At 39.3% G+C, this 27,149-nt stretch overlaps 2 protein-coding genes across 2 annotated transcripts in view; one reads left to right on the top strand and one right to left on the bottom strand.

Moving 5' to 3' along the window:
* LOC111874594 (basement membrane-specific heparan sulfate proteoglycan core protein) overlaps window positions 1-27,149 on the bottom strand; it is a gene marked incomplete in the record, with an annotated part of 357,246 nt that overhangs the window by 81,447 nt on the left and 248,650 nt on the right. The window contains 11 exon segments of the mRNA XM_033755519.1: window positions 1,036-1,165; window positions 3,544-3,734; window positions 5,539-5,718; window positions 10,317-10,542; window positions 11,537-11,739; window positions 12,294-12,437; window positions 14,024-14,311; window positions 19,558-19,625; window positions 20,225-20,364; window positions 24,263-24,414; window positions 24,572-24,719. Of these exon segments, the coding sequence (XP_033611410.1) occupies window positions 1,036-1,165; window positions 3,544-3,734; window positions 5,539-5,718; window positions 10,317-10,542; window positions 11,537-11,739; window positions 12,294-12,437; window positions 14,024-14,311; window positions 19,558-19,625; window positions 20,225-20,364; window positions 24,263-24,414; window positions 24,572-24,719 (1,870 nt within the window).
* LOC117283109 overlaps window positions 26,892-27,149 on the top strand; it is a 3,481-nt gene continuing 3,223 nt past the window's right edge. The window contains exon 1 of the mRNA XM_033755521.1: window positions 26,892-26,923. The gene's annotated coding sequence lies outside the window, so the exon portion shown is untranslated. The remainder of the gene's footprint in view (window positions 26,924-27,149) is intronic.

The following is a 27,149-nucleotide window of genomic DNA, read 5'->3' as shown; positions in this document are numbered from 1 at the left end:
TCACTCATTCAGACTGATAGTTCAAATATTTGACTTCTACTGAATACTGTCATATACCATTTTAATCAGAATGGTATCTTGTGGTCAAATAAAACATATTGGGTGCCATTTAAAAAGTTCTAGTGATCCTCATATTGCATAAACAAACAAATGTATAACCAAATTGTACATGGTACCATGTGACCCAGCAACCAAACAACCTTCATCTGACACTTTTTATACCAAATAAATGAGTTATTTCACATAATAAAGATAAATGGGACACCTTATATAGAAGTAACAAGAATGTTAGACACATCATAAATGCAAATCAAAAAGACTTTTCTCTCATAGTGTGGTAATTATGCACACTATTAAAGCAATTCTCAAGTGTAGCCACCCGCTACATTCAAAAATCAAGTTTCTTGCCAAAAACCTTCTCCTGGTCTTCCAATGAATTTTCTTCATAATAAGTAAGTCGGTCATTCCTGTAACAGGCTGTGAAGACCCACAGGTTTGTGAGAGGTTGAGGTTCCCACATCCTCTAGACAATCGGCTTACAGATGGCAGTAAGGTTGTGAGCCTTACGCACCGGCCACCCTTTACACCCACGAAGATTCCTGGTACTCATTTCTGTTAGAGGCTGTGTCAACCCTAGTCACAGAGCTGTTGGAAGGATTAGGTAAATTGAAAAAATCCACCTCCTTGGGGCTCGAACCCACGAACTTCCAGCTTGTAGTATAGTGCCTCAACCAAGCTACTGAGTACCCCAATTTTCTTCATATCTTCCAAAAATTCATGAACTATTTTTGTGCTGTATTGTGGATCTGTGTTACATGGCTGCAGCCCTTCACCAAGGAGCTGTAAGCCTGAATCAAGGTAACGACACGCCCATCACGCTCTGCTTCAAGCAGTAAATTCATAACAATACTCTCTACAGAATATGTTTCTAAATTTTCAATGCAGAAGTGAGAAAATTTTTTCTTCAGAATTTCTGTTCTAGCATGCAATTTCATTTGAAGCTAAATGTTGAACTGTTCTGGGTCTGTTACTAACCCTGTTTCCAGTAAAAGCTGGAGGCAGTGACCAGAACAGACTCTGACTGCGTCCCAGTGGAAACTCGTATCCAATTTCATTGCTTCTCTCGTTCACATTTAAGCCTTCATCAATTACTTCATTTCGGTTTCTGAAAATAAAGAAATATTGACGAAATTCAAGAAAGGTCTAAACTTATGTTAAATTCCTTAAGTCAGTGGTTTAAATACAAAGGCTTATCCCTAAATTTGAGGAAAACTAAAGTGTTAAAATTTGAAACAATCAATCACGACAATATGCCTGTATATTTAAAGTTTAACGATGAATTATTACAAGAGGAAATTCATGTTAAATTTTTGGCATTGAAATTGGTAAGTTCTTGAATTGGAAGACACAGGTTGAATCACTGTTACCCAGATTGGGAAAGGCATGTTATGCAATACGAATTATGAAAACATATAGTAATGTTACAACACTTAAAATGATACATCATGCATACTTTCATTCACTCATGGGATATAGAATAGTTTTTTTGGGGTAATTCGTCAGAGGCCAAGAAGATCTTTCTCTTATAAAAGAAGACTATTAGAATAATAATGGGGATGAAATTGGCCAGAATTTATAAAATTAAATATATTAACACTGGTCTCTCGATATATTTTATCTTTGATGACTTTTATGATAAATAACTTGGGAGTATTTTACTTTTAATTATTTATGAGAGACTGACAAGACAGAAAGAAATTTACATGTCCTACAATCACATCTCGCAATGAGGCAGAAAGGGGTCCATTGTGTGAGCATAAAAATATTTAACAGTCTGCCTGATTATTTAACTGATTTAGTACATGATAAAAAAAACAGTTTATAAAAGAAACAAGGGATGTCCTAATACATAATCCATCATATACTGTTGATGAATTTTTGCTCTTCTGTCGGGATCAACAGCTAAGGAATAGAAGGGGAGTGCATGCTGACTGATGGATGTCCCACAGTAGGCATCAATATAGACATTAAGTGTAAATATAATCTGTATTTTATGTATTTATTTAGATGCATGTTGTTTGCATTTATGTTTGTTTGTTATTGTGATATGGCATGTTGGAATTGTAAAGATGTATTGTTGTTTGTAAAGCTTGTCACATGTTTCATATTCAGTGCAGATTGCACTTATGAATATCCTGAAATGCAGATGTATGTATGTATCTTGTCCAAACAAAACTTCTGGGTACACAATTCTGTCAGTAACAAGAAATAAACTTAAAATGGAAACAACATTCATGGCCAACAATATTATACCGCAGCATCCTGCTGCACTGTGTATTTTAACTTTGTGCCCCCACTCCTCACCATCTTTGTGCAACCTCATTGATATATTAATGTTCACACATCTTTGTCTCTTAGGCTACATGCATCTGCCTAACTGGCCTTCATCAGGTTGTTGTTTGGTTGAAGGAACCTGCTGCTCTGCTGATACACTGTTCTGCTGTTCATTTCTGTAAATGCTTTGGAAAACCATGAATGACCACGATTGCCAGCTGCCAGTAGCAAGCTTCCACTTCTACAGAAACACTCAGAAGAGCCACATACACACACAGCACAAACGAATAAATCAACGAAAACATACACCACACATACATAAAAATGATAAGATAAATACAACATAAAATATTGCAAAGCATTTACAAAAATAAAAAGCAGCGAGTCGGCAGAGCAGGAGGTTCCTATTTCTCATTATACTTGAGTTACATAATGTGATTTAATTCTAATGTGATCAACTAATTTAGATCAGTTATGATCAATGCCAATTGCAGGTTGGTCTATCTCAAGCCATGGAGAAATGGGAAGTACTGTGCAGGCAGGGTATTGAGAAATACAAGATATGAAGGGGAATGTTGGCAGACCTGCAGAACATCTGCACATGTACTAATGCATGAGAAGTCAGAGCACGGGAAGCAACAAAAGGCAGATGATTATATAATGTAGTTATATGTACAGCATGTAAATTAGTGGAAGTGCTATAATCATTTGTAGTTCCACATAATAAGCATTCAATAAAGTTAATAATCAACCCAAACCCTGTACCCACTAACTGACACACGAGAACATTTTACGTCTGTATCCAAAGATAGCAGAGCACTGCCTAATACTACAACACCTTCTTATATAGCTTATATTTTGGTTCATATTTCCATGATAGCAATCTGATGTTCAGACTGGATGAGTCTGATACTCCACATAACATTGCAGCTGGCGCTGTCTGACTCATTCTTAGTGGCAGGATGTTCTGGGGAGTATTGCCATGGGGTACAAAAGGAGAGCATAACATACTTTTAATATGCCCTACTGTGGTACACTGCGACAACATTAAAAAGCCCATGGGTACAGTACATAAACTCAGTCTCTTTACTTATTATACTAGTCCATGGCCATATTAAATGATAATTTAATCAGGTACATAAAAAATATTCTTTGAATACCTGAGCTGTATGTGCAGGCGCACTTAAGTTATGTTAGTATGCAGCATACCTGTCTGTTAAAGTAAAGCCATGAGTCGAGTCAACCACCTGCATTGGGATCTGAGTTCGGTACAGGTTTGCCTGTTGACATGTGTCTGTCACTCCACTACAGAAACATTCCAAACAGCCTTCAATGTGCTTCTCAGACAACGAAAAGGTTCCAGGGCGACAGCGATCACAGTTCCTTCCTTGAACATTTGTCTGCAAGAACCATGGAACTGATTAATACAAGTGCATACTAATGTAAATTAACAAAAAAGAACATATTTACAGTTACACTGACTTGGAACCTACAGAAAACCATGTAACAAAACCATCTAAATGTGTAAATATAGTGTAACGTGTCGGGTTACTGAAGACGCCATTCGGATTGTTAATTGGTTTATTCAACAACCTACAAGTAACGGCTACAATTAATTATCACACAGTTGCGGGGTTTTACACTTTATAACCCTAATCGCATTAATCTGTTAACACTGTTGCGGGGTTTCACGATTTATAACCCTATGCGCAAATCAGTTCACTCTGCCTTCAGTAGTCTACACATTTACAGTAGGGGAGCTATGTATCACTGTATCACACACTCACAATTACACACACGACCGGTTCTTCTTTCCGCGACGGCTGCTATACTCCAACTGTAGTCTGCTGACTGGAGAACTGCTGATAACACACTCGCTCGTAGGCTTGCTCGGAACTAACTCGGAACTGAACTCGGCGATGGCCACATTACAACAACCCTCCTCGCAAGCAGTGCAGCTCTCTTATATAGGGGCTGTGTGGGCCTGTTATGTAGCAACGCTGTTACCTCACGCCGTCTTACATCACCACACGTTGTGTGTTACGTCACCGTGCGGAGGGGGGGGGGGAGCGCTGACTCATCCGCCACGTCACTGTGGCCTGAGCTGCCACGTTGCTGCTGGGTAGGGAGGGGTTCTCTGTTGCGCAACATGTCACAATAGATACAATGATATACATGTTTCAGCCACAAAGGTCATTTTTAGGCATTTCTGCACATTCATTATGTACTATAACATAAGCGGCCTCTGTAGTCTAGGGGTAACATTCCCACCTCATGACTCAAGGTATGTGGGTTCAAACCCGGCGGAGGTCGTGGAATATCAAGGGCAGAAAATTTCTGGGAACAAGTCCTCTGGGAGGGACTTTAAGCCGTGTGTCCTGTGTCGTAGATTTACGGCACGTAAAAGATCCTCATGTCTCTAGGAGACCTCTGAGCAAAATTAGGCAACAATTTCCTGCCCAAGTAGTTTCCAATGCCTCTGGTAGATGGGGAAAATATCAGGTACTGACGGCCGACCTCGTTGGCTGAACAGGGCTGATAGCACGCACCAGTACTGGTAGGGTATGGTGACAGTCGAAATTAAAGGGGGACGCACAATGGACCAATAACTGGTCTAAGTGCATGGGGAAACCCACCCACTCTAATAATAATACTATACATAACTGTGGTTCTGCATTATAAAATCATACCTTCTTGTAACATTTGATATACTTTTGCTGTCTCTGGTGTCATAAAACAGCTGGAACCACTATGTACCTCTTTTGTTATGCTGCTCATAAGGTTCACATTTTTGCTTGTCTTCAAATATTAGACTCTGTTAACTAGAAGGCTAGAAAAGTGAAAGTATGGGAATTTTGGAGAGACTGGAGAGAAAATTCTTTGTTTTATACATCAGTTCCAAGCCCGTCCATTGTGTCTGCAAGAAAAACTGCCCTTTCTACAGTTGCAACCCAACACTTTGATCATAGCTGAGATACAGAGTGCATTCAGTTTCTTGCGAGTTCAGGGGTTGTGGAAGCTGTACTTTCCAGCCAAATAATTTTAATTTGCCGTTTTTTGGGGTAACATTATATAATTAAATTGACTGCACTATAGAAAACTAAAGTCATTAAATTGAAACTGCACAAAATTAAACTTGCCCTAGCAGTTGGCAATCTTAGCATACATTCTCACAGCACTTGTATGTAATTCAACGGTACAAACCTTGCAAATGCACTGGTTACCATCCGGACAATCGGGTCGAATGCTGCCTCTGTCATCACACCTGCACTGGGGAAGAGGTCCGGATGGTAGACAGTCTGACCGAGTTCCCTGTGTGGCATCTCCTGAATACCCAGACTCACAGATGTCGCACTGATCACCAGTTGTGTGGTCTGCACAATTCTGAAGAGTAACAACATATACACAGCCATATCTACACACTCAGAGGGTCATAAGCTCACAATTCACAAAATAAAGCTTGAATTGCAAATGAAGGAGAAAAATTATAAAAGGTTATCTACTCTGTCCAGTGTGACTGATAAATGTTTTTCGTAATCTTTCATCCTTGACATGTTTCGGCCTGAGAGACCATCTTCAGAAGTATACATCAACACAGGAGAAAACCACTATTACATTGTTATTGGTCAATATCAATACATGCATACAATATCATTACAATGTCATGAATATAAAATCTGACCCTTTAACAACTACAGCGATCTGCATGAATTATGGCGTATTGGCCCTATGCAGGAACTGTTGAGCCACAGAGGGCACGCACACAACAGGAAAGTTGTGGATTGTATTGGTGCATTGCTAGGAGACAACTCTGTGAACGCTTGGATTGCACAACAGGGAAGTCCGTGCAGAGACTGTTGCTAGGCAATCAGTAAACACGACATCATGCAACAGTGGTAGCTATCACATAAATGTTTTCTGTGTTGTCAGTGCAGAAGCTACATAACGAGGAGTATTTGTCAGAGAGTTACTAGTATTGAGTTACGAGTATTAGAGTGTTTGCTGAAGACAGTGGAAGTTGCAAGATGAAAACTTTGGGTAAGGCAGTAACTGTGATACTGCAGATGACAGTAACTGTGAAATTGTGAACTGTTTAAGTGTAAGAGCGAAGCGGCCTCCATAGTCTAGGGGTAACGTTCCTACCTCATGACTCAAGGTACGCGGGTTCAAACCCGGCAGAGGTCGTGGAAATTTTAAGGGCAGAAAAATTCAGGGAACAAGTCCTCCGGGAGGGACTTTAAGCCGTGTGTCCCATGTCATAGATTTACAGCACATAAAAGATCCTCATGTCTCTAGGAGACCTCTGAGCAAAATTAGGCAAAGTTTCCCGGCCAAGTAGTTTCCAATTCCTCCTGTAGATGGGGAAGTATTGGGGACCATTGCCAGAGAGGGCCGACCTTGCTGGCAGAACGGGGCTGATAGCAAGCACCAGTACTGGAAGGTCATGTCAACTAGTAGAATAATTATAGGGGGATACACAAGAGATCAACAACTGGTCGCAGTGCATGGGGACCCCCCCCCAAAATAATAATAATAAGTGTAAGCGTGAGTGTGGAATAAATTCACTAGGTCCAAAGGGGCGTGAAGTTGAAGAAAGCAGTCTTCTGGGATTTGGCACCGTGTATATGTAAAAGCAGACTGCTTTTACCGGTTCTCACGGTCTCTTCGCTTGCAGATTTCTTATATTTTTTCTTCTACCCTGAAGATGGAGGCGATACGTTCCTCCGAAACGTCGGTTAACACCACATATACACGGTGCCAAATCCCAGAAGACTGCTTTCTTCATAGTCACCGCCGTGAAAGCCTCAAATCTTACGGGCGTGAAGTTATTTGTCGCAATAAAACACCCAACACGTGGTATTAAAATATATATAAATTATTATAATTAGTTTCCTTACAAGTATGGTTTAAAAAACTTTGTTCAAATCTAGAACCAGTTTGGTTTGTGTCCTTTATGCTGCTTCCCTTCAAAAGAGGTATAAGGTATAAAGCATAGGAACCAAATTGGTTCTAAATTTTAACAAACACTTTTTAAACCAAACTTGTAAACAAGTATTACAATTTATAAACATTTTAGTTTGTTCATGCATATCACTGTAGTTGTTAAAGGGTCTGATTTTATATTCATGTAATGATATTGCATGTATGTACTGATATTGACCAATCACACTGTAATACTGGTTTCTGCCTGTATTGATATATCGTTCTGAAGATGATCTCTCAGACCGAAACATGTCAAGGATGAAAGAATAAAAAAAAAAATTATCAGTCACACTGGACAGAATTGATAGCCTTTTATAACACTGCTAGTGTGACAGACCAGGATGAACCAAATCACATTTACAGAATGAGAAATGACGCAACATGTCAGAAGATGTGATCTGGTGAGGAAGACATTCTTTGGGCTGGGTGGTGAGGGAGGGCAGACTAAAGCAGGAATACTGTCATGTAAGAACGGTATAAGACAGAGAAATGGAAGTGGAGGAAAGGACAAAAAAGAAAAAAGGAAGAAGAAGAAGAAAGTGGGGATAGGAGTCTGAGAACAGAAAAATGTAATAAAAGAGGTGAAAAAAGGAAGCGGAGAAATGTGACAAGATAATAAAAGTAACAGTGATAATGACTCACTTGCACATTACAAGTCCCATTTGGATTTACATTGAGTATATTACAGTTCAAGAAGATTCAGTACTGTTCAGTCATAAATCTACTTAAAGGAAAAATAACGTCTGCTTGCAAGATTTGAATATTTCTACATACACAGCAAGCATATTTTTAATGGCTTCTCACATACATAAAAAATATATAAGCTTCATCTGAAGCTACAACAAATTTGAGGAATGAAAATATCTCACTTATTACAAACTCATACCTCTCTCATACCTCAACCTCATACCATACTCTCAGAAGCCGCAGAAAAATTAATTTAACAAAATCCTTATGCCTGAATACTACAAGGGTTATTCAGAAAGCAATCTCTGGTGAGCTGTTACCAAAACAATGAGAAGAAAAGTTATTATACATAGGCCGGATAAAAAGTAGTGGCAACACCTCTATAGTTCTGAAATTACTTCATCACCTGAGGTAAACACACTTACATTCCTTCAATATAATCGCCCCCCATGTGTACCACCTTCTGCCAAATTTGTAGAAGGCGTACACCATCAGCGCATCCACTTCTGTTGATGTCCAGCAGTGACCGCCCTACAGCACGAATAATCTCTCTTGTGTTGTAACGTGTCCCTCGCAGTGGTTCGTTCATTTTCGCAGAGATCATAATCGCACGGACTCATATCGGGTGAGTATGGTGGATGTTGCAGTATCTCCCATCGCCAGCGGCAAAGGAGATCCTTAACAGCATCAGCAGTATGAGCCCTTGCATTGTCATGAAGGATGATGGGGTTCGTTGCCAACAAGTGTCGTCGCTTTCTCCTGAGTGCTGGACGAAGATGATTAAACAGGAATTTGCAGTAGTAGGCAGTGTTTAATGTCTGTCATTGTGGTACAGTGTGGTGCAGTATCACTCCATCAATGTCATATGCCACAATGAACATCGCCTTCACATTACTCTGTGTAGGGCGCACTTTCTTTGGACGAGGAGAGCCAGCATGCTTCCAATCATCTGATTGTTGCTTGAAGTGCGGTTCGTATGAGCGAGCCCAAGTTTCATCCAGAGTGGAGATCCTTCCAAGGAAGTCATCACCTTCCTTCTGGTACCGGTCCAACAAGTCCTGTGCAATTGCATAACGTTGCCATTGTTGCACCTCGGACATTGTATGGGGTACCCAACAGGCTGCAATTTTGCGGTATCCAAGAATATCATGTAGAATGTGGAGCACAATTTTGTGACATATACCTACCTCAGCAGCTAACTCCCTCACAGCCCATCGACAATCGACATCAAGCAAAGAAGCAAGAAGCTGAATTGTGTGGATGTCAAATTGGGGTCGTCCTGAACAACGGCTGTCCTGAAGGGCATCCCTCCTTTCACGGAACAATTTCACCCACCGTGCCACTGTGCGATATGGCAAAGCAGCATCACCACATGCTTTTTGCAGTCCATGATAACAGTTTTGTGCACTATAACCTCGTGAAACTTCAATTTTTATCCAGGAGCACTGTTCTTGTTTTATAAACATGTTCTTAGGGCGCTAGAACTTGGCTCCTGCACTTCATGACAATGCACAATGCAACTCAATGAAACTCAACCACAACCACTCACTGCACTACTTCAACTGAACTTCGGCTATCAGCTACAGACAGCGCTAGTGCCACCTGACGCACATCTTTCATGTTACAGCAGTTTTATCCAACCCTTGTATACAAAACATACATACATACAAACTTAAGCTAGTCTCAACATAGACACTGCTGAATTTGTTGCACTTGTCATATCGAGGAATAAGTTCTTGTATGCTCGTGTCAAAGAAGTCTACTGCCCATAAGCTCAGCCACATTTTATATTGTGAAATCCAGCCTAATGCTCCCCCTTGACAATGCACGTCAGCATATAGCTGCTCACATTCAAGAACTGCTGGAGCATTTCAACTGGGAGCTCTCTGACCACCCTGATCTTCTTCCAAACAACTACCATCTGTTTACCTACACGAAAAAATGTCTGGGATCATAGCACTTCAACAGTAATAAGGAGTTGATAGAAAGTGTCAAAATATGGCTGAGCTCACTTCTCTGACACAGGCATATGTGAACTTATTCCCCGATATGACAAGTTCCTCAATACTGGTGGTGACTACATCGAGCAGTAGCTTATGTATGTACGTACTTTTTGTATATAATAGCATTTTATTTTCTCGCTGCTTGTTTTGCTAACAGCTCACTGGACACTGCTTACCAAATAGCCCTCATGCTATGACTGAAACGTTAATTAAAAAAAAAAATCATTTATAATACAGAGCCAGAAAAGTTACTGGAAATCTTTCATCTGTTTGGAAGTGTAAGTAATCTCAAAAGCAAGCATTACATACTATGCAAAATCCTGTTTCTGGATCACACTCATTGGAATGTCCATGGCAATTGCAAGGTTCACAGGTTCCTAAGTACAGTCCACCTTCAGAACGAGTATAGCCAACATCACAGTCCTCACATGACAAGCCGCGGTGGCCTACTGGACACTGACACTGCTCCACTGCCAGAGCACGCACCTGTCCAGTGTTACGCTCTTCAGCAATGTCTAGAGACACCTGAATGAGACTGCAAACAAAACATGACATGCAGTTAACATTACAGATTGTAGAAAGTTCAGTTCCCTTTGACTCCCAATCCAAAAAATCAATCATAAATATTCTGCATGGACTTTTGATAAGTACCTCTTATCTTCACCATACCTCATGTATAAAAGCAAGGTCTTCTGGGCTGTCATGCTGTGTAGTTCAGAGAGTAAGCCTTACAATTTGGAGGAACAAATCATCTCCATCTTCCCAGAAACCAGAAGAAGAAGTTGGCTTGCCAAACTCTTTAATCTACACAGTGTCACATCGCACAAAACCACTACGAGAACTTTAAATCCACCAGATTTCATGTGTGCCTAGATCTGATAAGACAGGATTTGTATCATATATCATGCAAGATACCTAAATGAAAATCTTTTCACATTAACAGTGTATTATTGCTGCTAACAAACAAAGACGAAAGTTACATTACAGATGCCTTCAACTACTACACTTGCTTCATCTTGCAGATACTCAATACAGTTAGTCTACAGCAGCTTAGACTTGTAGTCCTTTCTGATCTGCAGATATAGAAAGATAAATGTACTGGCGTGAACAAATCATGTCATACCACATGTTTCTCTACACCCATCTCCACAGTACAGTGGTGAGTAACCAATCCTCTCTTCAACCTGATCAAGTTAATCCAATTATCTCACTTCTGATAGAGTCCACACTAGTCATTGCTTGGTAGTGGCTTCGAACGGTAGACATTCCCTTTCCTATGGGTTCCCAAACTGCCCGTGGCCTCAGCTAAAAGCTTCTCAGAGAAACAGCTCACAACAATTGAACACAAGCTCATTTAATACTGACATCTGCTGTAAAATTCTAATAAAATTTAAATTGGAAAATACCATGTCAAATAAAATATAATGTCTTGAAAGGAATAAAATGCTTGTCATTTTAACCCAAATTCGTGTAAATAAACCTAGTCTATCATCAAACACCTAACAAACTGAACAACTGGCAACACTTACGCAGCCTCCCGTGTATTGGTTGTGTACGTGGCTTTAATGAGAATAGCTTCCACATCAGCCAATGCCATGATGAGGTGCTCCCTGTTCGTACTCTGGCCATCGTGGCGTTGCCAATATTGCTCCAATATGGGCACTGAGATCGACTGCGGTCGATTAGGTTCTATCTGGTCTCTCCCAAAATACAGCAACTGGATGTCATTTGACTATGTGGAACCAAAGATGTAAATATATATGGAATATTCACTGAAGTGTAAAAGGCTACACTCTATCAAGATATTGTATCACTGTTCTCAATAACCAATTGGTAACTTGTAAGTGAAGCCAATTCTAATGAAGTTGTACTAACAAGATAGGGAAACGTATTCAGTAATGGAATATCCAACATTTGTAAAGGTGCCCTTTAGTATTACACAATGCACATCCTGAACATGAAAATAATGCTACTGCTTAAAAGGTCATTACCCAGACCACAGTCATTCCAAGATAACACCATCTACCTTGAATTGATATACACTAAAATTCTTGTGACGAGCTTTCTGAGACAAATTTGTGCAGAGTTTGTAAATATGCCAAGTTCTAAAACTGAAGGGTTGATTTACTTAATTTTGTGCTACTCTGAAAGAAAAATTAGTTTTCTGCATAAACCAAATGATTGTTTACAGCTGCAGATACAAGTAAATGGCTCCTAGAAACACAAACATAATCCATCAGTTTCAGTGTAACGTACAGTGATATTCTGATATGCAAATGAACTTACGCTGATCAGCTCCACATCAGGAGCATTGTTCCTTGAACTCTGACCACCAGGTGTTGGAACATACCGAACTGTATAGTTCAGATAACCACCATAAGATGTCACTTTATCACCAAGGAACTGTGGTGGAAGCAGCCAATAGTACACCTGAAACAAGAGCCTGAAGGTTGAAAGAGACGGAACTCAGTTCTTTAAATTATTCATGACCTGTTTACCAAAGCTGTCAACAGCTGAGGCTGCACTGAGTCAGATGGTAGGATGGATTGATGGATGGGAAAGGATGAGGCAGTGATCATGAGCTAATTAAAGACACTATCCTAATAGGTTGGTTGAGGCACTATGCCACAAGTTGGAAGGTAATGGGTTTGAGTCCCGATGAGGTGGATTTTTCAATTTTCCTAATCCCTCTAGCCACACTATGGCCCTGGGGTCAACTCAGCCTCTGACAGCAATGAGTGCCAGGGGCATAAAGGATGACCATCACGTAAGACTGACAATATCACCACCATCTGTGAGCCAGATGTCTACAAAATGTGGCAGCCTCAACGTCTCACAACCCTATGGGCCTTCACAGGCTGTTACTGGGATAGCTTCACTTTTTTTATCCTAGCATTCTGCTGGAAGGACTGAGGATAACCATTAACAACCCCATCCAGAACTGTCAGTGGGCTAAGTGAAATATGAACAAGGTATCTCCTAAATACAAACCAGAAATTTTAATGCCTGCAACAATTTGCTCACTCCAGAACTCATGCATCATTCAATTGCTTCATGTCAAGGCAAAGAAAAACAACATTGTCTCATACAGTCTACAGTAAACAGAATACTTTGTCTTCATACAGAATTTCTCATTTTACATAGGATTTGTTTGAATGTTACCTGGTTATTGCATGGAAAGTCTCTGTCTTTGCTTACATTCAAAACACATTTTGAGACACCCAAACCTTATTTAACTGAATATTTCCACGTTCAAATACCCAAAACATACCTTGCCTACAGTTCGCTGTTACAGTTGTAACTTTATCAACCCAGGCACAGGATTCGTAAATGTTTCTCATACATTTAAGCTACAAAAAGGGTCATTCCCATACAGAAATATGTACAGACGGAAAATGTAAATTAACTAAAATAATGCAATTTCTTTATTAGAACTGTCACAACACAGCTACATTAAGGCCGGTGCCAAGCTTGGCTCTGCTACATGTTTCGGCTATTAAAAGCTATCATCAGGCAAATACATGGCCAACATATATACACCACTGAACTGCAGTACTAGTAAAATTGGATACAGTAATATTTATTATATTAATAATATAATGATTATGTTATATTATATATAATAATTATATTTTTATATAGTTATTTAATATAATTAATACTGTTGTATCCAATTTTACTAGTACTGCAGTTCAGTGGTGTATATATGTTAGCCATGTATTTGCCTGATGATGGCTTTCAATAAACGAAACATGTAGCAGAGCCACACTCGGCACTGACCCTAATATAGTTGTGTTATGACAGTTTTAATAAAGAAATTGTTTATTATAACACAACAGGATGCCTAAAATTAAAATTATACAATGCACATAGAATTTACAAATATCTGGTGCAAAAATTAAAATATATCTACAGAGAAACCCACTCTCAATATAAATAAGTAAATTTCAAACTGAAGTTACCTGCATATAACATACACAGTCATGAAGACACAGCTATGAATTTAAGGCACTTACTCCTGGGCTGTTCCGTGAGAAGTCTTGGAAAACAAGTTCCCTTGTGTTGGGGTCAACTCTGAGGCCATCTGTAATGGCTTCCTTAGGTCTGAGGGCCTCTACCAACTTGAAGCCCTGTGTGCCTCGTGTAAAGGTTGGTACTGAGACCTGCTGCCGGTACCAGTTGGAGCTCAGGCACTGCCCTGTAACTCCACTGCAGAAGCACTGGATGCAGCCAAATTGATTGCTTGCATCCAAGTGGAAGTTGTTTGGCTTACATTGGTTGCATGTTGGCCCAGTGGTGTAGTCCTAAGCAGTGAAAAAGAGGCTTATGAGAAAAGAACCAACTCATGCAATACAACAATCAGGCAAATAAAATGAACCCTCATGCTTCAATTAATGTAAAATTACACATGATCATCACAGTGGTGAAGAAATATTCCTTTTATTTATGTAATGCTAAATAGCTGCTAACACATAGTGCACATGATCTCATAACTGTGTTCTTTTTCCTTCTGTTTTAAGTGGTACAAAGTCAAACGAAATTTCAAATGGAAATTTGACAATTACCATTTCTTGTTATAGTTTCCACAGCAAATATTTATATTAACGCCCTCTTATACCCCTGGTCACTGAGGGATACACTGAAATCGTGATTTAACTGAATATACACACATGAACTTGCAAAACTCTGGAATACCAACCAAAGCATGCATACAAAAGCCTGCTTGAATTTATATATACATATATAGGAATTATGTTAACTATCAACACAACAAATATACTCAGTTTTAATATTTGATCTTTATTCCTGCTACATGTTTCAGTCGTATATGACCAACATCAGGCAGTCATTTATAGGAATACATATAGTTACTGAACTACCGATATGGATCCATATCAGTGCAATGTGTCGTATTATATACTAACACAAAGCTTTAGCGGCCTCCGTAGTCTAGAGGTAATGTTCCCACCTCATAACTCGTGGTACGCGGGTTCAAATACCTGGCGGAGGTCGTCGAATTTTTAAGGGCGGAAAATTTCAGGGAACAAGTCCTCCGGGAGGGACTTTAAGCTGTGTGTCCCGTGTCGTAACTTTACGGCACGTAAAAGAACCTCATATCCCCAAAGGGGATCACTGAGCCAAATTCCAGGACGTTTCCCGCCCAACAGTAGTCTCTAAGGCCTCTGATAGACGGGGGAAGCATTATAGATACCGCTAAGCAAGTGGCCGAACTCGCTTGCTCGGCGTGACTGATGGTACGCACCATTTATCGGTAGGGTATAGAGACTGGTAGAATATCATAGAGGGAAGCACAATAGATCAAACTGGTCGCGGTGCATGGGGAAACCCACCCTCTCTAAATAACTAATAACTAACACAAAGCTTTTGCCTCAAAGTGGTGTTACAATTAAAGTAGAAAATACAAAAAATTAGATAAAAGATAAGTATAAAACGTATGCCATAAATCAAGATTTATGTGCTGTACATATTATGGTACATTAAAAAATATTACAAGTATTTTAAAAATGTTTAAAAATATATTAAGGAAACATGTTTTTTTTGGTACGGTAGGTTAAGGATATTTATGCCAAATTAAATACTAAAGTAGCAATGCTACAGTGTAGATATTGGGCAAGTATGGTTGTAGAAGCTTTCTATGTAGTAAGCCCAGTTGTGAAGCCCAAAAGACAAGTTTCTATGATGTACAGGTTATTAATGTGAGGTATACTGGTATGCTATTTTCAAGATATGTATCTTTATATAAACATACAGTATGGCGTATGTGCTTGTCTGGGTGTACATATGTTTGGTGTGTTCTACACCATGCGTTGGTTCAAAGTTTTCCTTCATTTAACGTTCAGTTTCAATGATCCCAAGTCAATAATCTGAGTGTCAAATTTCCTTCATCTAAGACTCCTAAATGTACTGTTGAAATCAACTCCTCTCCAACGACTTCTTAAGAATGGGTTTCATGGTCTATATATGCTCAGAATATGTAGCAGATAGTACTGCAATACAACTCAAAACTACTACTGCAAATAACATAACAGCATGAGGTTCAGGGCAATCCACTTAATGCTCTTAGAACCTCTTCCACTCAGTTACAATTTCATGTTACCCTTCACTCTCCAACTTGGTGTTCCACTTCACACGTTTCCTCAAGAGCATTATTTTATACTCCCACATCTCTGAACATTATAAATACGGAAGCACACACCACACACATAACATCTACTACAAGTGAGGACAACACCATATGCTGGTGGGGAGAACGTACAAGCAAGGGCAAAGTGAGTATAAAAACAAAAATAACAGTAGCAAAAAAAAAAAAAATGTAGGTATTTACATATTGCGGATTAACAACAACAACAGGCTTAGGTATGGAAAACAACAGAAAGCTACAATATAAACATCCAAGGAGAGTGATCGAAATATACTGTCTGGACAAGTGGATGATGCCCTAGTGAGGTGTAAAAAATAAATTTACAAAAAAAAAATTAAGAAAATTTTTAACGAATTTGAATAGAGGGCAATTACAGTGTATGATAATATGACTAATGGTAGCTAGATTGTGATTACAACATTTTAAATCATGAAATATTGCAGTTACATGTGAAGTGAATGAGTGATATTCAATACAGTATAACAGTTTTGGCCGGTTGGGGCCGAAACTTTTTGTAAAAGGGAAAGTGAAGGGGAAAGAATAAAAATAGTTGCATTTTTGATGGAACTGCATTACTGTGTGTACAAGCTGAGCCAGTGATAATGCACTTGCAATTGCAACACATGCTGCAGTAAAGGTGCATGTCATATCAAGAATCAGAGAGTACACCAATATCAACAAACAACTTCAAACTGTTACAGTGCTGAGTTTTATACTTACCACGATTTTGCACAGTGGGAGCATGAAAGAATAGAGCAACAGAGAACATACCACATTACATTTGCAATGACGTAAAATTTGCATGCCTCAAAATTCCTCTAACATACTGGGCCCGTGGTAAAACATTCAAGAACCAACCATTTCCTGCGTGTATAAACCCTTATACTCAAAAGGACCAAAACTATCAGGACTTCAAAACATCATGTGAGAGGTTAGATGTAGCTGTTACGCCTGGCATTTAATTACTTATCAATGGCTTACCAGACAGTGAAAATATTGGCAAACTTAGTTCAGATGATGATATCGCTTTGACAATGATTATATACAATTGGTGACTCCAGGAACCCAGGTGATCACTAACAGTGAGAGTGATAATGGTAGTAATGAACAGCAAGAAGAAAATGTAAACATGGGGTTGGGGGTGTCAGGCAAGTTGTGTGGCAAAATATAGGCTCATTTCCTACTTCAGGAGAAATATTTTGTGACAATTATGGTATCCAATTCAGCACTTCTAACTCACTGTCATGAGGTTTGAAAACATTTTAGATATACATCATGCACAACTCAATGTAGATGAAATCAACAAATATGCTCAGTAACAAAATTAAAAAAAGTGTCGATCCTTCCACATTTTTCATTAGGATTATGAAATGGGAAAATATTACGGCAGACATGACGTATGTGGTTTTGGCTTCCATTATGTTGATCGGTACTGTACAGAAGTCAATACTTAGATCATACTACTCACAGAACCAGCTGCCACTCAAGTCTGTCCTTTTTCTGAGATATGACATCTAGAAAGACTAGAGGTAATAATCAAAATTAATATTTTTTCTGACAATGTAAGGATACTAAGTTTCAAGAACTTCCCAAACTTTTCAAAACATATTCATTCACCCCAAAATAACGAGTTCCAAAATCGGTATTTTCCAAACCAGAACCCTGCAAGAGATTGAGCCCCAGACTCTGTAGAACGGTCACCTGTCTTTCATTAAATGCATACCCCTAAATAGTGCCAAATATGGCATTAGAACATACAACTCTGTGAGTCTAGCTCTGGCTATGTTTGGTCATTTCTCATTTACAGTGGCAAAGGCATGGAACTAATGAATCAGTCTGACTGGACAAACAAACAAAACTGCATCAATTGTAATACAACTGTCAGAAAATCTTCTTGGTGACAGACGCACTGTGTGGATGGGCAATTCTTATAATCCACCACATGCTGGCTCGATCCATGAAGTCCCCCCCCCAAAGTAATGTTGGTACTTCATGTGCTAACAGGAAAAAATATCTTCCTGCAGTATTGAAAAAAAAAATGAAGAAAGGAGAGCACTGGGCCAGCACTCCGAAGATGTGGCAGTTCTTGCAAGGCAAGGTAAGAAGCGAGTGATATCTGGGTATAACAAATAAAGCAAACAAAGAATTCATATTTATGAGTACAGTATCAACATGTGTGGGGTGGATGTGAAGAGCAAGTGCTACAGCCATACTGGCTGGGATGAACCAGTCATGTACAGTTCACTCCCAAATAACAAAAACATAGATGCACTAAAATTCAGACTTTCGTTAGCACAAGGCCTTGTGGAATAAAACAGTTCTAGTGCTCCTCATCCAGTACACAGCCACCAAGCAATTGGATCACTGCCTAAAAGACTCACAGACTGACATTTCCCAGAGTGCATTCTTGCAACGGGAAAGAAGGCAAAACCCCAAAGGAGATGTGTGGTGTGCATGAGACACAGAAGGAGCAAATCTGTGAATGTGAAGAAGGATTGTGTTCAGGTGGATGTTTGAGGAGCTGATATACAAACCTCAACTTCTAATTAAATTGCTTCTACTGCTCACATTATAAGGTAAGCTTATAAAGCCATATTTACTGACAATTTAAGTGAAATTAAGTTGTTATAAATACATGATTTTAAAGCAGAAATTAAATGGGCATTTAAAAAAAATATCACTGACCACTCATAACTGTGGTGCTTATATGCCAGAGTTCAAGGGTTAAACAATCTGGTATTAACCCTTTCAAGATAGGAACAGCCATACCACGTACCATGGATGGAGGAGTGTATAGGTGAGTAATGCAAACCTTATTTATATTAGATTGCACGATTAAAAAGCAGGGATGTGATAAATACAAAAATTAGAAATGTAGTAGTTATACAAATGTGTATATATATCCATAGGAAGGGAGAGGATAATTAATTAATTGATCAAGAACCAGGGGAAGACTGATTCATGCAAAGCCAAAAGACATATCTACTTTTGCTAACAGTGAAAAGTTGACCAAAGATCTCATAACAAACATAACCCTGCAACATCCTATATCAGTATCACAGTGCTCTCCTTAACAAAAGGCTGCATGTGCGTGTAGGTAGGTGTGCATGTGTGATGCCAATAAAGGCACTGGTCACTCCAACTGACATCATTCTCTTGCAGTAAAAAAAGACTGAATCCTGTCATGAACCAGTTCCATACATCTTCCATCCTCACACCCCACTTCCTACCAGCTATTTTAATGACATCCTCCAATCTCCTCAGCCTTCCAAGCGATTTCCTCATCAAAATTTTGTAAGCATTACATATCTCCCTGATCCAACCTTACTCTAGAGCAATGCACTGAAGAGGTAGTAAAGTACACATTGCTGACATAGGTTAACTCACCTTACAAATACATCGGCCAGTGGCCGGGTCAGGTACTGGTGACACACTGCCTGCCGCATTACAGTATCCTGCAAAAACATTGCAAACAATGAATTGCACCATATTTCATAACCAGATGCTTATTTCTGGGTTACTCTTAGTATCATCCAAGCACCTGTAAACCCTGTAATGGATTACATGTGTATACAACAAACATCTGGCTTCATGTAATCAGAGGTTCATGTATAGAGGTGTACACCATTTACTGTATCAGACAATAAATGATCACTGCAATGCTGACTTCTTTGCATGTGTATTACCAATAACCTTCCACATCAAATTTTATTATAATCTGCAGTTGGAATATGACAATCCCTCATAAAGTGCAGCCAACAGTCTTTAACTTGAATATCTTCCTTCTCAAACCAATTACCCAGCATAGGAACATCCAAAAACGAATGTCTTGCCTCTTTTGAAGCTGCAGGAACAATGTAACGATAAGACACAGGCATCATGCTCTGTCTCTTGAGCTCCCAATCTTCATTCTAGACTACATGCAACATTTTCATTGTGCTCTTCAGACCGTGGCATACATTCTACCATAATTTGACATCAAGACTACATGTACAAGACTTACCCCAGAGATGAAAAGAAGAGAAAGTGAATGAACAAAATGTGTGACTGTTACCTTGTCTGCATGAGTCCCCTGGAATGAATGGGTTGCCTTGGTAACCTACTGCACATTGCTCACACCTCCTGCCTACATAGCCTTGTGGACAGTCACATGTTACTTGCCCATCTGTGTCCAAGAAACATGTGCGGCCAAACCTGTAAGAGTTGATACACACTAACACAGAGTAAAGTGGTACTAAATTATGAAAGTGAGTTGACGAACCCACAGAAAAACGCAAGTATGTAGGTTCCTTCCTTCCTTTCTTTCTTTCTCTATCTTTCTTTCTTTCCTTCTCAGCTGGAGAAAGAAGACCAATAAATCTATGATGTCTGACAAATAACTGGATTTATGTTTTTGTTCACCATTTGGCAACGCTGATGAGTAAATACATACCAGTATTGTGCAGAACAGTCATTAAGATTCAGTGAGTCTTTTGATACTGGAAAATGTTTTATTGCTATAATGTATTATGTGTGTGTGGCAAGAAGGTGAGCGCTAAAACAGAGAACAGGCTATAAATTGTCCATGATTTATTCTGACCATCTTACAGTGCATACATTTATTCACCTTACTCTTCTCTTTTGTACTGCATGTTTCAGCACTAATGTGCCATCTTCAGGTGCTTCTCTATGCATGTCAAACTACTTCATTGCATGCCCTGATGTCTTCATACTAAAATGACTAAAATATATATATTCGTCATGTATAATGATAAATTTTAAATATTAAAACTTTTCAGGATTTGTCATCCTTACATCGTATCTCAATACACGAATCACGCCAATCCTCCTCTATGGGAGCACTCTTTCTACTTTCATGTGTGTATTGTGCTTTGTGTTGTGTCTTGCTCCTGTGACTGCGTGTGTTATAGGAGCAAGACACAACACAAAGCACAATACACACATGAAGGAAGAATACTCCGATAGAAGAAGATAGGTGTGACTCGCGTATTGAGATACGACATAAGGATGACAAATCCTGAACATTTTTAATATTTAAAATTTATCAATATATATGACGAATATATATTTTAGTTATTTTAGCATAAAGACAACAGGGCATGCAATGAAGTAGTTCGATGTACATCGAAAAGCACCTGAAGATGGCACTTTAGTGCTGAAACATGTAGTGCAAGAGAGAAGAGTAAGGTGAATAAGTGTATGCACTGTAAGACGGTCAGAATAAATCATGGACATAAATCAGTGCAACAGGACACTAAAATATAACATTATTAATAGTAGGCTATAAATTTTCAGTGAAATTAGAGAAGATTATCACTGTAATCTACAAACTGCTATGGCAAGTTCTGGAGTTGTAAACAAGAGGAAACAGAGATTTTAAGGTTACAAAAGAGATGATATTATAGAGCGTGAAAGATCTGGCCATCTGACTGCTTCTAAAACTGTTTGAAGTGTGGAAAAATTCACTGAAATGGTGGCAGAGAGACATTTAGTGGATTCTTCAGAACATAGACGAACGGAAGTGATGGAACTGTGAGACCAAGTCTGGCCACATATCTTGAAATGAAATCTGTGCCAAAAAATAACAATAATGCCAATAACAAGCAATAATTGGGGAGAGAGATTTTTCAGATATTTCAGTAACAGAAGATTTCACTTCTGGGTGAAAGTAATGAGTGGTGAGTGGCCCGTGATTTTTAGTATGACCAACAAACAAAGATTCCAAAATCACCAATGGAATAATTAAACTAGGAATTACAAATTACTTAATCCCAAACAGTGAAACAAGCATCCTGTCTTCAAGCCTTCAAAGATTTACAGCAGTTAATCCATTAGAAAAGACCAAATATATAAATGGACAAATGGATTTTACATATCACACTTTTGGTAAAGCAACTTTGGTGTTTGAACATCCACAGTACCAGTCCTGTTTGTACATTACAACATTTTCATATTCTAAAAACTACAAACTTCATTTTGAATCGCCTGAAAATACTTAAGAGCCACTAGCAAGCCCGAACTGTTGCAAAATTGCTTCTCACTGCAGAAATTATGAAGAATACTAACTTCCGAGATGTAACGCCATGAAGTCTGGTGACAGTTTACCGAAGTTCCTCCCACAGTCTACATGGTGTCACAGCCACGTAACGGGGTTGGTAATTGGATTTACTGACAACTTACAGATCATAAATATGAGTAACTCTATCAGTATCACTAATTCACTCTCTTTGCAGTTCACTGCAGCACACATTTAAATCTTCTCAGCCTGTCGTGTGTCTTCACCAGTCACTGCCTGCTAATGGCTTCCAGTGGTGGACTATCTCCTTACTATCCCCATGCCTCAGCTACCAGCTTCTATCAGCAATGGCTCACAAGGACTGAACCCCAGCAATCCCCTACCTCACTGACTCGCCAATCAACTCGCTCCCCTCCACTGCATTGCACTTACTATCTCAACACAATCTGTCAAGTGATACAGCCTTGGAGCAAACCATTGGAATACATGTATGTAGCCAAAAGTCAAACATGCCTACTTAAGAGGTGGCAACACTCATTAAAAATCAAAGAAAATATATCTGTTAATAAGGTCTAAAAGTCTGTGACAATGATACAAATATTATGTTTCTGGACACTGTTGATCATCCTGTCTTTATCTAGAAACACTGTCTTGTTTATATTTCAAAACACAACCTTTCTGAGATTGGATTCTGTCTCCATCTTCAGCTAAAACTTACTCAGTTTAGCCAAATGGATAGAACAAGTCCATATCTCTGGACACATGTACCAGCACCAAGATGAAGTATACAAGCACTAACCATCTGTGAGAGCTAAGAAAACATTAAATTATTAAAAACTCTACACATATGAGGCCTCACTCCTTATGGTACCAATACAAGAAAAACAAATTTTCCCACTCATCTACACTGGACGTAGTTGTAGTTTTCTGACTTCTGTTGTGATAATGAGAGTCCAGATGGGAAAGATGTCCATGCTGGCTTGACTGATTGGATGGTCCAGCAGAGACATGTGAAAAAGGCATTCCTTTTATTTCCTGCATGTGGTGTTTGGTTCAATCTGCAAGACCTTCTCTTCATTCCAACATATTTTGTGGCCTTCTCTGTACACATGTGGGCTAATTTTCATTTTTCAAGCAAACCCTGTGTCAGGTTGTATTTGTGCTTCTTAATACGTACTTCTAAAGATATGCTTGTTTCACTGATGTAACATCTACCACAATCACATGGGATGCTGTACGCACACTGCTTTGTCTACTGGGCATCTCTAACCAGTCCAGTTTTCATCAGTGTCCCATAAAGTGTATGTTTAGTTTTGAAAATGGTTCTGAGATTGAAGTGGTTCCTGATATGGACTACTCTATCGACTGGGGCCTACTGAGTAAGTTTCACCTTAAGATTGAGACAGAATACAGTCTCTAAAACATTGTGTTTATAGATAAAGACAGGATGACAGACAATGTCCAGAAATATAATAATATATGTTTATTTATAGAATTCAACCAGTGCCTTTATGTGTTACCTATGGATAGCATATCTCCTGAATTTTATATAAGAAATTATACTGAATCATGCAAATAAGTATTGAAGGTAATAACATAAAATAAGACTGATAAGATGAGTATAAAATTCCATCTGATATCAATCAATTATATAGCGGGTGCTTAGTCACACACTCGCATGTCAAGCATGCAGAATGACTTAATATGCTGAAGACTAGGTAAAATGTTACAACATGCTACATCTTATCTAACTATGGTCAAGAAATCGGTTTCCTGTTACAGTACTCAATCCAAACTGGAAGAGCAAACCGTGGATCTGTCTGCCAAAGGAAATGTAGCAAGCCTGATTATGGAACTGATGTTTTGGTGTTAATGTCAGGGAAATACAGAAATGTTATGAACTCAGGTTCTATTCATCTAATATTACATGGGCATAGAACAATTTCTTGAAATTATATGCTCAAATTGACCACTTTGAGTTGGGTGTGATACTATTTGAGGAACTTTCATAAATTCATAACGTCTGGACTCATACCTTTTTCTCATTCAGCCAAATGAGGAACTATAAATACTCACTGGTTGCCAGGGTTAGTGAGGGGGCAGGGACATACTTCACATGGGACACGTGGCGGATCTCCGTAAGTACCAGGACGGCAGGGCTCCCGATCCTTGCTGCACAATCCCAGCCAGGGTCCTAACTGATGCCGGTTGTAACCAGGTGCACATACCTGCAACATTAATTAATTTATCAATATATTTTGTGCACTAAATGTCTCCCAAGGGAAACAGGAAAACCATACAAAAATAGGAACTGCTGCAGGAAGCAGAATCTCATATGCATACAAGTTTCATAACAAAACCTTCAAATTGTTGGAAAAAACTGACCTCACAGGAGAGCCCAGTGTACCCGGCAGGACAGCGACACTCCTCCACGAACACTGCTTTCCCTTGCCCTGTGTTGCGGATGCCTGCAGAGTCCATGTTGATGTTGAAGATTTGTGTATTCAAGATGGGACCATCATCATACTGGGCCCTGTCAATAGGCAAGCTTTCACTTTGACCTGCCATGTGTTTCAGCATTGTAAAAGTGCAAGCGCACACTCTGGTCAGTCAAGTACTGATTTCTTATCTACGCTAATAACATTACCCACAGGTTAAAAACCAGTCACCAACTCTGGAATACCTGGAGGTTTAAAATCCCTACTTCCAAATGATATTTAACAAGTTAAAATATGACATGAACAGGCAGCTTTATTATTGTGACGCGTTACCTTACGTCCATCACCGCAACAACCGCTACAATCCGAATGGACACTTCCACGACAACGAATACGTGGAAACTGTGGAGCTCACGCAGCGACAAACCGTAGCAACGAATTGTCGTTGAGTAACAACGGGTGAGATGAAACACATTATCAGTGTAATCTATAAAGAGCATTCCCGAAGCAACGGATTGCTGAACAGTGGTAACAGAACCGTGAGAAATGGTGTCCAGTATCCAGTCCGCATAACCCCTATATAAGCAGAGCTTATGACATGTACAGTATTGATTATTGAGTATTGGAGTATTGAAGATTAGAGCATTGAGAGCGAGATAATCTTGAAATAGCCATCGGCAGAGACAGCTGAGATCCAACCACAGCCAAGGATAGTTGAGACATCGCATTTGAGTATTGGGCCAGAAGCCAAGTGATATTGATAATAATAATAATTGTATGGTGTGTGTGTGTGTGTGTGTCCAATAAAGATTCGCTAGATCAGAGACCTACGTGAAGTTATCTGTCACGTGACATTATATTTGCACATGCGGCTTAACAATTTGATATGGAAAATCCCATCAACACACTGACCCTAAACAATTTCAACAGAAAGCATTCTGATCCATCACACTTGATGTCAAGTGAGACCAGTTTGATTTAATTACACAGAAACCTTTACGTGTTTTGGTCTTAAGAGACCATCATCAGCAGGTGCTCAACAAGTCAGGAAGTGCTTTCCACTTATAAAGGTCAACTGTTCACCGGTTCTGACCCCCCCCCCACACACACATGGAGTTAATTAATTACATTTTTAATTACAATAACAATGGAAGTTATTTAACACTTCAGTGTTAAAATGTACAGCTGTGGATGTGTTAAAAATGTTTCAAAAGACTTTTTTCTATTTTAAGAAAAAAAGTTTTAGAATTTATTTTTATTTTAAAAGGAAAATATTTTAAAGCATTTTTATCACATCAACAGCTGTATGTTTTAACACTGATGTGCTAAGTAACTCTTGTTTTTATTGTAATTACAAATGTAATTAATTCACTCAATGTGGGGGGGAGGGGCAGAACTGGTGAACAATTGACCTTTATAAATGGACAGCACTTCCTCAAGTGTTGAAAAACTCCTGATGAGGGTCTCTTAAGACTGAACCATGTAAAGGTTTCTGTGTAATTACATAAAATTGATCACACTTCATGGTGGTGGTGTTCATCTGATGACCCTATACAATGTCAAATACAATCTGTCAAGATTAAGTAAATGCTAGTTGAAAATTCATGGGAAATTTTTAATACTGCCTTCAGCTATAGGTTCTTTTTATTGCTAGTGGAGTGGGACTAAGACCCTTGTACTGCGGCCCCTTCTGGCCTATTGTACCAGCCCGATGATATGTGATAGGTGAGCGTGATTGCGGAGCAACTGGTAGAATGAAGATTGGCAGGGGAAACCGAAGTACTCAGAGAAAACCTGCCCCAGCACCACTTTGTCCACTACAAATCCCACTTGACCAGATCCGGGATCGAACCCAGGCCGCTGCGGTGGGAAGCCAGCAACTAACCACTTGAGCTATGGCGTGGCCATAGCTATTAGTTAAGACAGATAACCCTCCCACTTATCTGTCCTTACATATTACAGCCCTTGATGGGCACACTGAAACCATAATTTCATTGAATGTGCATGCTATGAACTTAAAATGTCTGACAAAACAAGCATAATAGTCTAAAAGTAACCCCCCCCCCAGCATTTATTTTTTGGGAAATACTGGCACTGTCATACATACTAATGACACTGCAATACCAACGAAAACACAGTTGCTTACTGCTGCTATCTTCTGGTACTACTGTAACTAACTCAGACCCCTGTAAGTTTTGAGGTTTTCACGGCGATGACAATGAAGAAAGTTGTCTTCTGGGTTTAGGCACCGTGTATTCTTCGTTTTGGCCGACGTTTCGGAGGAACGTAGCGCCTCCATCTTCAGAGCAGTTGAATAGCTGCGGAGAGCAGTAGCTGTGGTGATAGGATGTGGAAGGTGCTGCTTATATACGAAGTAGGCAGGGGGGTGGTTAGGGAGAACGGACCAATGGGAGCAGTGGAGAGCGATTAAGGCCATATATGGTGTGTGACTAAGGGAGAGGGGGAACGGCCAGTGAGTACAGGAAACTTGAGGTCAATAGCACTAGGAAGTGCGGTAGTCAAGA

This window comes from Cryptotermes secundus, unplaced genomic scaffold, assembly GCF_002891405.2.
Source record: "Cryptotermes secundus unplaced genomic scaffold, Csec_1.0 scaffold1415, whole genome shotgun sequence".
In the NCBI taxonomy this organism is placed as follows: domain Eukaryota; kingdom Metazoa; phylum Arthropoda; class Insecta; order Blattodea; family Kalotermitidae; genus Cryptotermes; species Cryptotermes secundus.
The sequence above is the reverse complement of the archived record's forward strand: the minus strand, read 5'-3'. Positions and strand labels throughout refer to the sequence as shown.